The 11,845-nt window shown below is 34.1% G+C and overlaps 2 protein-coding genes across 2 annotated transcripts; one reads left to right on the top strand and one right to left on the bottom strand.

Annotated features, from left to right (window-relative positions):
• Window positions 1-1,857: 1,857 nt before the first annotated feature.
• On the bottom strand, window positions 1,858-4,907 carry LOC144438100 (protein FAM72B-like). Its single transcript, XM_078127131.1, has 4 exons — window positions 4,596-4,907; window positions 4,132-4,209; window positions 3,841-3,965; window positions 1,858-3,604 (listed from the first exon to the last, which is right to left on the bottom strand). Exons 1-4 carry the CDS (start codon window positions 4,751-4,753, stop codon window positions 3,510-3,512), a joined length of 456 nt encoding a protein of 151 aa, XP_077983257.1. The 5' UTR covers window positions 4,754-4,907; the 3' UTR covers window positions 1,858-3,509.
• LOC144437985 (uncharacterized) lies at window positions 4,192-10,734 on the top strand. The gene is made up of 10 exons (XM_078127021.1): window positions 4,192-4,272; window positions 4,970-5,107; window positions 5,531-6,221; window positions 6,698-6,792; window positions 7,643-7,738; window positions 8,312-8,505; window positions 8,675-8,763; window positions 9,206-9,280; window positions 9,840-9,914; window positions 10,528-10,734. The coding sequence occupies exons 3-10, from the start codon at window positions 5,553-5,555 to the stop codon at window positions 10,651-10,653; spliced, it is 1,419 nt and encodes a 472-aa protein (XP_077983147.1). The 5' UTR covers window positions 4,192-4,272; window positions 4,970-5,107; window positions 5,531-5,552; the 3' UTR covers window positions 10,654-10,734.
• The last annotated feature ends 1,111 nt before the right edge of the window (window positions 10,735-11,845 follow it).

Below are 11,845 nucleotides of genomic sequence, written 5' to 3'. Positions count from 1 at the left end.
TTGAAGTTATGAGAGTGCATGTAAAAAATGACATGTACCATGAGTGAAAACCCCACTTGTACTGTGACAGCTTTAGTCTAGTTTCCTATACATGTTACCATCTCCAGCTATGTATAGGATCTAGACTGTGATAGCTTCAACTGTCAACAGAATAGGTTTACAAAGTTCTTCTCTTCCTATTGATACATACTTCCATCTAATATCATGAGCAAGTAGCCAGCTTCATAAGTACATCAAATTCTAGGAAGGCACTATTTGTTTGATGTAAGCCATGCACATGTACCATTGCGTGGGTGTTTCCTGTTAAAAGTTAGACTCACACCCACACACCCTGTATAAGTATCTCAAGAAATCAACAAGTGAAAGTTGTTTAAACCAAACAGGAAGTGCCTTAGCTGTTTGGAGAGAAATGAGGTCACTAGCAAGTAGACAAAGGTTTGTTATTGTCTGTGTTCGATATTGCTGTATAAGGTATAAGGTGGTTTTCTCCCATTTACATCCATGTTGTCAACAGTGTGGAGCATGATTAAATGTTACTGTCTTTATGATACTTTACAAGAGTCTCTTATATTCAAATTAGTTTGAGACACTAATATCCAGTGATAACTGGCTAACTATGTATGTGTGTGTGTGTGTGTGGGTGTGGTGGGGGGGGGGGGGGGGTATCCTCCCCACTTGGCTCCCTCAAACTTCTATTCAACTTTAACTGCCTACTTTCCAATTTTACAATCTACATTCATTGTTACCTCTTACTTTTGAAATAAGCTACATTCATTATGTATGTCTCCTGTTATGAGAAAATTTAATTTTAAAAATAAAGTTATACGACATGGTGAGGTCAAATTTAATTTTTTTTAAATTTTGCTGTACCCCTACTTGGCAAAAAACAATTTGCTATCTAGCTGCTCTCGAAAAAAAAAATTTGATGTTGTAGTTGAAATCCCCCCCCCCCAATCAAATGGTTTTCCCCTTAGCTACTCATTTAACAATTTTCAGACTACAAATTACAATAGTCCCTGTTCAGATGACCAAAAGTAACAAATCATAAATTTCAATATTTCAAATGCCACATTCACGCTCAACAGCATATCCAATATGGCAGCATGATTATTACATATGATATACTCGCATACATATTATAAGGAGGTAGTTGTGAAATTATGGAAAGTTCCAATTTCAAGATTCTTGGTCATCCGAGTAGGAACTTTTGTCGTCAAAGAGATATCTAAAATTTGACCAGTGTCTGATATTGTTTGTCACTTGCATGCCAGCATTGCACTACATGCTAGTAATAGGTTTTGGTATATATCCCCTTGTTTTTGAAGGAAGGATGTAGAAGGGACAGTGTCAGATTGTTTATGATGGGACAGAACATGACCTGTCAAACTTATGAGAGGGATAGCTCACTTAGGTCAAAAATAAACGTGACCTTACGAATTGTGATAATCTTAACAAAATAGAGACAGTTTATCAACAAGCAGAGCTGCCAAAACTTTCACCTAAATCATAAATATTCATCAACTTTTTGTAACAGACAAGTATAGCATGGACAGATATCATTGGAGAATGGAGATGTGTTAAGAAGAATCAAAGAATTGATAATGGGTCAATGAATGTTTGTTCTCATCTGAGTGCATAAATATCTTTACTTCCCTGTTAACAGTTGTATTATTGTTACATGGTAATTTGATTGCTGAAGTGTAAATGGATATCACTTTCATTTTTTCATACCTGTACATTTCCACATAATTTGTTTTCACTCATACTGTCAAGATACACTGGAAGAATTCTAAATTTTGATGTTTATTTTAGTATACAATTGTAATTAATACTATTGAAACAAGTCATTTACAGTACACAGGAAAGGAACAAACAAAAAAACAATTTGTTTGTGTCTGACATACTGTCAAAGTAGAACAAAAATATAGATATTCTGTGTGATTATTTCACACTGCTAATTATTGATGGGAACTAAAATTATGTATACAGTGGTCATAGGTCATGACAACTACATCTTGCTATGCTCTCAAACAACAAAAATATGTTCAATCAAAACAGTGGAACACTTTACCACTTTCATAAAAATGAAAAGTGATTTCACTTTTCGTACTGAGAAAAAGAACAGAAATTGGTATATGTCTGTATATCTTGAGATATGTTGCAAGTAAAGATTAAAGGTTTTTGAAAAAAAATTATACTTTCTAGATGAAGGTCCTTTCAAACTGACGGCCACAATGAAAGCTTTCAATTCAGTTTCTTACATTGCAAAACTCCAACAAAATCTGCTTATAAGTTATAAACAAATATAAAAACTTTCTGTAGGTGTCCTATATCAGGATGGTTTTAGGACATTTCTACAACTGTCTGGGCTTACGTAGGAGTTTAATAAATGACGACATTATGCTCCCATATAAACTGAGGGTTATTGCCATCCCACACACAGGATCAATTTGCAATCTCCTACCGAGTGTACAATTGTACTGTAACTATAACAACAGTTCAATAGCCTGTCCTATTCTACAATTCAGAAAATACAACAACCTCTAAGCATTGGTTCAATTCTAGGCTACAGTATAGACATTTTCAGATTTTCCATTTGAGAGTTTTGGGAGCATAAGTGGAAACTGAACATCTTTATTGTGATATGTTTCAATGTTCTTGACATTTGAAGACAACCTTTGCATTCACTTCAATATTGTGCTTTAGAAGTGGTACTATAACACTGTGAGGAAGAAATGGACTATCTAATAGTAATAGATGACAAAATAAAATCTAAAAATAAAAGAATTTGATCTAATATCTTTCACATATTTACAGTATGTACAATATATTCTGATTTGATATATTAAATAATCTATTGCTAACAAATTCCCTGTATTAAAGTACAGATATCAAGTTTGAATCACTGCTACGATATAGCGATCAGAGTTGTAACTTGTATTAGGCAGTTTCGTTATGCAAACAGTGCAAAATTTGGAAAGAAAATCTCAAAGTCAAGCCACACTGCCTGTCATAACGAAGTACAACTTACGTAGCCATAAAACATAAGATCACATCAAATTAAAATGAATGAAACTGTAATGCATTGGCATTGAATTGACATTAAAATAAAATAATCCTATTATGAGGATCTGATTACATGTACATGAATAAAGGAGTCATTTTGTGTATCCAGGGTAAAAGTATAATGTAATATCAAGGACATGTATCTCCTCAAAACTTTGAAATAAATCCATGATTAAAAAATAACAAATCTTGAAAATGTATCCCTAAAATAAAACTGCAATATGTTATTGAATTTCTCTTTCATAAACAATCCAAATATATCATAAATAATCATGTCTACCCATGTAAGCCGAGGTCACTCCAGGGTCTACTGACATTGAAATTAATAAAGCTGGGATAAAAGAATTCATTTGAGAAACAAAGGAATTAATTTTCTAATTTTATGTTGCATATCATAAGCCCAGCATCTCAATCGTAGCATTTCAAAGTGGTTTGTACTTTGATCATCTACAACACTCCTCCATCCACTGGTAGTTTCCGATTTCATCTTCATCTTCCAGAGTTTCTGGAATCTTGCCCCACAACAGAATATCACAGCCTACAATGAGATCAAAGTAACATTTTATAGAGCCACTGGATGCATGATCCTAATTAACGACTTTCATATAAATTTTCATGATTTGACTGATTTTTTGCAGGTTAACTTTTATTATAAATTCTCATCGAACTGTAGAACAAGATGTGTAAACACACAAATTTTTGGATTGGTATATAATGTAGACACATGCTCATACGTAACACTTTCATGTGTTTGTTTTACAAATATGTACTTACCTGTAGGATCTACTCTGTCAAGTGCAAATGTAGCATCGCTGTGGAACATCCAGAAATGGCCATTATTACACGACTGCATACAAGGGGTACATGGTAAGATAACATGGTATCCAACAATATTGCCACTGGGGGAAACATGGGAAAGATATGGGAACATGATTATTTGTTCAATTAATTTTTGACTGACCATTGATCAACAATACACTAATACTGTTTGCTTACTCAAAATCATGACTAACAGAACACATGACAATTACTGTACAATAAAAATGTAATTTTTAAAAGCCTTACCATTTCGTACATGCTACATCTCGTATCCGACAGCTACAGCTTGGAGTTGTATATGTGGCACCAAAGACATCCACGTGCCTGTAAAGAAACACAAAACGAAACTAACTGAAGTCAATGGTCCGTACACTATAAAACCTCAACGTAGGCGAACTTTGGAATTCTGTGTTACATGTACATTGTACAGAAGGCAAACGCAACTCTTTTTTCTTTAGCTTCACTTGGCGAAATTACATTTTCCAAAATAATAGCTGGGGTGAATGGTGGCAGACTTCTTTCAGCATTATTATATTAAAATACGGATAAAAATATCGGGGATGTATGGGGAACGTGTATCTCATATTCTCGTGATTTTGACTCGAAATTTGAGTCATGGAACTAAAGAACTTCCACTAGCAAACGAAGGTAAAACTATATAGTTTGTGACATACTTGTAACAAATAGTCATGAAATAGGCTGAAACTTACAACTTTGTGGGGAAATCCGTTGAAAATAGCTCGACAGACGTATCGGCGAGCAGAATAGCTTTCATTCCACGGCTGCAAACGGTGTTTTCACAAAACTTACACTGCAGTTCCAAAACCGTTTTCGCTTTAAAAGCGGGGTGCGCATATCTCTTGCTCATCGTGTATCACTGTCTTGATCTTTTCTGGTGATATGCCGTGATTTGCGCTACACGGGATAATTTTTGTTCAAACCCAAACAATGCACTCGTTCAAATTTTGAAGATGGGTAACAAACCTACAAATCGCACACTTAGAGATACAATGAAAGGTAATCTCTGATTGGTAAGTATTTGAATTTTGTTGTTATAATATTGATTCTGATTGGTCAATTTCAGGACCTTTAAATATACCCACAATCCATGGACACGGTATATACTTCCGTGTCAGAGGTTAAGGTGGCAAGAAACGAAACGTGCAGCGAGGTGGAGAACCAGTCGTTCCAAGTAAGATATAACTATAGCGTAAATATACAGGTAATATTTTTGTTTTTAAATGTTAGTGACACTTCAGTTATCATCAAACCTATATCATTTTACATTTTGAGATGGTATGACAGCTGGCAGAGTTCTCCTGGCCGACATGTGCAACTACTACTACTAGTTCTCTTGTATTCCCTAGTTCAATGTAATAGTCTATGGTGGTCTGTTTCAGACCACCAATGGTATCATGTTGTTGGTCTTGTAGACTGCAATTATTTTTAATTTCATAGTCCATCTATCCATGGATCTATTAATATTTTACATTCAGTATTAACATAAGGTAATTTAAAGTACAGTAGTATATTGCACTATGAGTATGGGCACAAAGTTGAATCATAATCTACTATAAGGAAGAATATATAAAGAAAACAAACCTTGTAAATTCAAAGTCGTTTTATTCTGATTTGTCATAATTAGATAGACATCAGAAGCCAACAGTATGGAGAAGAAAAATAAGAAGAGAAAACACTTACCGGGTGAAGAAGAATTCAAGACAAAGAAAAGAAAACGCAGTATTATGAATGTACCAAGTGTAATAAAGAATGATGGAAACAGTGGTGGAAACAAACTTACAAAGAAGCACATCTCCCATGGAAAAAATATGAACAGAAAACAACGTGAAACTCTTACAACAGAAAAATGTACTCCACACAAGAAATGTAAAATCACAGAGCCTTCAGGAAACAGTAACCATGGGAACGGTGATGTTCCTCAGAGTGTCATTTCAAAGTCAAAACTCAAAAAGTTTAAAAAGAAGAAAAAGAAATCAAAACATATAAGTGATAGTAAATCTAATGTTGAGAAACATTCCAATAGTGTTATGAATTTGAAAGGTAAAAAGAAAAGGCTTAACAAAAAGAAACTTGAAAAAGTTAATGACACAATCAGCATACATGAAGGAAATAGCAAAGTGAAAAAAGAGGATTCTAAGAAGGTATCGAGTGAAAAGAAATTGAAAGTTAGTGGTTGGAGAAAGAGAACCAACCAGAAGAAAAAACAATATAAAGCTCACAAACGACAAGCCAATAAAAACAATACTAAGAAAATAATCTCTACTAAGACTCCAGCAAGCAATGAAATGTCATCGAATTGGAAAAATCTTGCTAAAGTAAGTATGAATTACCTCAGCTTATCAATAATTTGTTATTCACAGCCAATGTGAACTTTAAAAGGTCAACTATTCTAGTGAGAGTAGAGCATTCAAAAAACTTTTAGTTCTTTCAAATCTGTAAGCATTGTGTTATCAACCAGGAAGAGTAAATTGCATACAAGGGCAGTGCAGTGTCAAACACACAGACACAATATTTAAACATAAAATGAAAAGGCACTTTTTTGCACTTAATTAGCATAGTCATAGTTGTCTCTTAATGCATTGGTATGGGTAGCAATAAGCTGAAAAAGTACAAGTAGTAGATTTGTCCTACATGTATCACACCATAGACCCTACACGAGACTTTGCAAGATTCCTTGTTCAGTTCACCTTACCTTTACCATCAAATAACTTCATTCAATCACCTGTAGGAAATTGCCTAATAAAGAATTGCTGTGCTTTTTTCTGAGTTGTACAATTTTCTCATTCAACAGCAACTAAATATCAACACTGCTAAGAAAACTAAAACATCAACACAAAAGCAGGAAGAAGTGAAAAAGGGAGAAGAAAAGCAGCCCACTGAGCAAAGGCAAGAATGATATGATTGTACTCACTTGTTGCATAGAAAATGGAAATGGCAAGAATTTTTACAAAAAATCCCAAACTGCATTATCAGTGATATTATTTCACAGTTTGATAATGTCGTAAAGGAAGTCAGAAAACATTGTATCTATGTTGTGAAATATGACTTAATTAGTCTTGCTGCTCTACTCAATAAAGTGTCTTATCACAGATTGTAGAATACATTGTTGATGGTGCTGTCATAATCCATGTAATGCATCAACAATTGTACTTTTAGAGTCTATATAGCACTATCGACAGTTGCACAGAATCATAGATACTGTCTTTTGCTTTGAAAAGACTCATAAAATCACCAGGTAGATTTCACATATTTATAGCCCAGTAGCAAAACAAGTTTGTTCCAGAATTTGGGCTTTAGATGTTACTCTCCAAATGTCACCACGAAAATAATTTTTTCCTCGCCAACTATAGAAGTAAACCTTTGTAAGGAATAGTTTAGTCTGACCATCTTGTTACGCAATGTACATGCAAATATTTACGTGTACATATCGACCTTAACAATCTCAATTTTATCAGTTGCCTGATGATCGCTGAGGAAGCGTGAAACTCCAAGTAAGGACTTATAAGGTCCTTATGTTTTGGATTTAGTCTATAATGCTCTGCTACTAATATTGCATCAAGCACTGTTTTCTCCAGTGAGACACTTATATGAATACATGTAGATTTAGGTATATGAATACTGAAACCACAACAGTTACATCCATATCTACAATGTATAAGGATGATGATATTAGATACGTGTACTACTAATGTATTTATACTTAGTTATCACAACCAACTCTTTTTCAATTGTACAGCTCTGAAATATGGTTTGATGATGTTGATCCTTTCCTAGTGCAGGCATCAGCACAAACTTCCACAACAAGTCTGAAGCCAGAAAGTACTTTTGCAGGGTAAGAGGAATGATATTTTTGCTTTTGAACATTTGAGCAGCAAAGTGTACAAATATAGATTTGGTTGTAATTTTGACACTTTATGGCCACCAATCCTAGTGTACAACAGGATACCACTGGAATAGAAAAAAATGTCACTTTGAAGTTTGAGTTTCATTGCCAGCTATAATACAGAGAACATTACAACAAATTTGTTAGTTTGGTACAAATGGAAGGGGGTTAATATTATGACAATAGCCATCAATTTGTATGTCTGTCCATACAAGCATTCTTGAACATGACCATTGATTTTTGTCATCTTTTCGACACATTACATGTAATGTCTTTTCCTATGTAAATTGTAAGAATCATTGTGTATGATTCATGATACAGAATATAAGAATGGAATTTTATTGCACAATATATTAATTTATGAATAGCAATTGTTAAAAAAAAAATGTCATGCTTTCCCATTGCTAGATTTTAACAAAGTGGAAAGGCATCTTTACAAAGTTTTTTAGATATAATTGTTAATGATCTCTGTATCAGAGACATGCATAGCAGAATGAATTATTTACTATAACCCATTCACAGGTTAACTAAGTGTGTGGCATTGGATTGTGAGATGGTAGGTGCTGGTGTCCATGGTAAAGATAACGAATTAGCTCGTGTTTCCATCGTCAATCAATATGGCATGTCTGTTTATGACAAGTATGTAAAACCAAGGGAGAAAGTTACAGACTACAGGACGGCAGTTAGTGGTATAAGACCAGAACACATCAAACACGGTAAGTGTTCATTGCTTCATTTGCATCCCTGACATAAACCTACCAGTACTACATGATATTCATTCCTTATACAGTATGATTTTTGTAGGGAGTGGTAACATTAGGATGAATACGGGAATGGTAACATTAGGGTAAATAACTGTATGTCTGATTATTATATTCTTTGTAGCTGAAGATTTCAAGACTGTACAACAAGAAGTAGCTGACATCATCAAAGGACGCATCTTAGTCGGACATGCCCTCTACAATGATATGAAGGTATGGCAAAGTGCATGTTGTACTATGTTTATGGCTCACCACAACTCTGACACTATCTATGCGTTTCAAGTACAAAGTTTTGAACGTAGTTTAACAACATTCATTGTTTCCGATGATAGTATAAACTTACTCCATCCATTTTCATTCACTTTGTAGTGCAGTTAACCCAGTCTTCACTTTTGTTATTCTCTATACTTTGCTCACAAAAGTGTTTACTTGTTCATCACCATAATGTTTTGTCAGATATGCTGAATAAATGATTCTTTGTTGTGTCTGAAGGAATATGAAACCACTAAGCTCAGTTTTCTTGAGACCATTTTGTGTGCTCTAACCATAGACCCTCCACCAAGGTGGAGGGTCTATGCTCTAATACTGATGACAGCTGCATTGTTAGAATACATTTTTCTAACATTTGTAAGTCATTACTATTGTCCCTTTGCAGGTGCTGTTTCTTAGTCACCCAAGAAGACTTCTCCGTGATACAGCTAAATATAAACCCTTCAAACAACTACTCAAGGTAAGTCGTCCATATTTACTATGATATTACGTGAATGTATATTACAGATATACATTTCAACAGTAAAAAAAGTCACAGAACATGTCAAATCTGGTGTAATGTGATGTATATTCATGCAAGTTAGAAACATGTATAAAATGACCAAAGAATACAAGCCTAATGAATAAATTGTTTACGTTAGCCTGTTTTGGAAGTGTAACAACATAAATGAGACTGTTACATAAGGGTTATCCTTGTAGATATTAGCCTACATGGTCAGGTTGGTAAAGTAGTTGTTAGTGTCTTTATTCAGTAATATAAAATATCTAATTATTTTCAAAATTACGGGGGAAGAGTATCTATCAAAAAAATTCAGGGGTACTGTTTGTTGTCACATCCCAGATGTCCTGTTCATAAAACCTCCCTTTCTTCATGAAGTGTTGACTTCAGCTTGTGAAACAGATAAAGAATATTTTTTCTTTATTTATTGAACCGGAAGCAAGTTCAGTTGTGATGTATGATTTATTAAAACAAACAAAATTAGATTGATTGATTTTGACAATGTAACATTTTTTTCCAGACTAAGAGACCCGGTCTGAAGAAGTTGGTTAAAGCTGTCCTCAATGTAACAGTGCAAGAAGGGGAGCATAACTCTGTAAGTACTCTCCACCAGTAAAGTAAACCTAGAATGGGATTTCAAAATGAAAATTACACATTCTCATTTTGATACTCACAAACTTATTGATGCAGTAGTTAAAAAGTTATTGATGCAGTAGTTAAAGAGTTTTTGATGCAGTAGTTAAAAAGGTTTTTTTAAATAAGTTTAACATTTCCTAAATGGTCTTGCCAGGAATTAACATCGCAGGTGTTAGTATTCAGAAATAGTTTACACAAACATAATTATGAGTCTTAGCTCATTCCACAAGAATTAGTTCCATACAACAGTATAGGAAGGCAATTTGTTGTTCCATACCTTGAATTAGTTCCATGTATTAGTATAGGAAGCCAGTTTGTTGTTTCATACACATACCTTGAATGATCCTCTCAGTAAAGTGTCCAAGACACCAAGTTATCCTTTGCTAGGGAAATTGACATAAGAATATAAATAGTCATGCATAATTATGAGACCAGAGTCTGCATATGTAAGTTGATGTAATACCATATTTACACCATAAAGTTTTTTTGATAGCTTTATGAAGTCTGAAAGTAAACTCATGTCTCAGTCTCAATCTAGTCTTTGACTTTGACATTGTTTGTTTCATTCATAGATTGAAGATGCCCATGCTGCCATGAAATTGTACATTTTACGCAGGAAAGAATGGGATGCAGTTGTCAAACAGAGGGCTGTTGGTATCAAAAGGAAAAAAGTGAAAAAGGTGAAGAAAAATGAATAGCCCAAGAAATGGTGCTTTACTTCTCTGTGTAGTAAAACATGACAATTTTACTGGCAATGTATTTTGATACAAAAATGAAAATAAAGACTTCTGCTCAGTCAGTATATAGCATCATCATGAGTGTTGGATGTTACAGAAGGAATGCACCACAATAATACTTTCAGCATTGTGTATTAGTGTTCCAGTGTACTTTCCTTTGCAGTTCATTGAATTGCAATGCAATATGGTCAAATTTTCTTAGAGAAATGCACTCGACTCACTGCATGTACCCACTCTATTGCTGCATGTAATTACCCCAATTTTGCTCTGTATTTTTCCTTTATGTATTCTTTTGTGCAGGATAACCTTTGTTGTTTTGTCGTATCAGCCATACATAATATCATCACTGTGATGAAGTAACATCAAGAATATGTAATAGAATGAAATCATGTACATTATTTACTTTGCAACTGCATCACCTTTGGTACTTTCATATTCAGCACATGAATTTGTATGGATTAAGATCACGTCCGCCAACAAAGACTTTCTCTAACTTTTTCTGAACTATACATCAAGCTGAGAAGCCTTGGAAATGGATGAAACATGTTAAGAACTGAGCACATCAGTTGTAACATCATCACACACTGACAGGCTTGCAATTAGCATATCATTCAAACGGTTTTATTTATGAACTAACTTCACCTTCGAGTCCAAATGTAAGTCACGTGTAGATGCAATGACATCAATTTATATTTATGCTCCATGTGGCTTGAATACAGCTATTTATGATAATTTCAAATTCAGAACTCATTTTGATGCTGCATGAATCATCATACTTGGTGTTGCTATAGGATAGCTGGATTAGATTACAATCAAGTCTTTTGGCCAGGCATATAGGTATGGATGCAATTTGAATGTCCACACACATACACGAATGCAATTATATTTTCCCAGGTATACATATTTGGAAAACTGATTTATACACAAACTACGATTTTTCTTCTGAATTTTTTAAAATAAAAATTACATAAATCACTAAACTAGTCATTGGGTCTACAGTGTGTCCATGGAGAAACTGAAAGAAAAAATGTATTTATTTTTTTTAAAATAAAAAACGTGAAAGAATATTGCAGCAATTTTCAACATCTCATGGGTCAGGCTTCACTCAAATCTGTCTATGGTGCCACAATCTGTGATAGTGAATGACTGTTAT

Source organism: Glandiceps talaboti, chromosome 1, assembly GCF_964340395.1.
Source record: "Glandiceps talaboti chromosome 1, keGlaTala1.1, whole genome shotgun sequence".
NCBI lineage: Eukaryota > Metazoa > Hemichordata > Enteropneusta > Spengelidae > Glandiceps > Glandiceps talaboti.
Note: the sequence above shows the minus strand (reverse complement) of the source record. Positions and strands in the feature narration are given on the sequence as shown.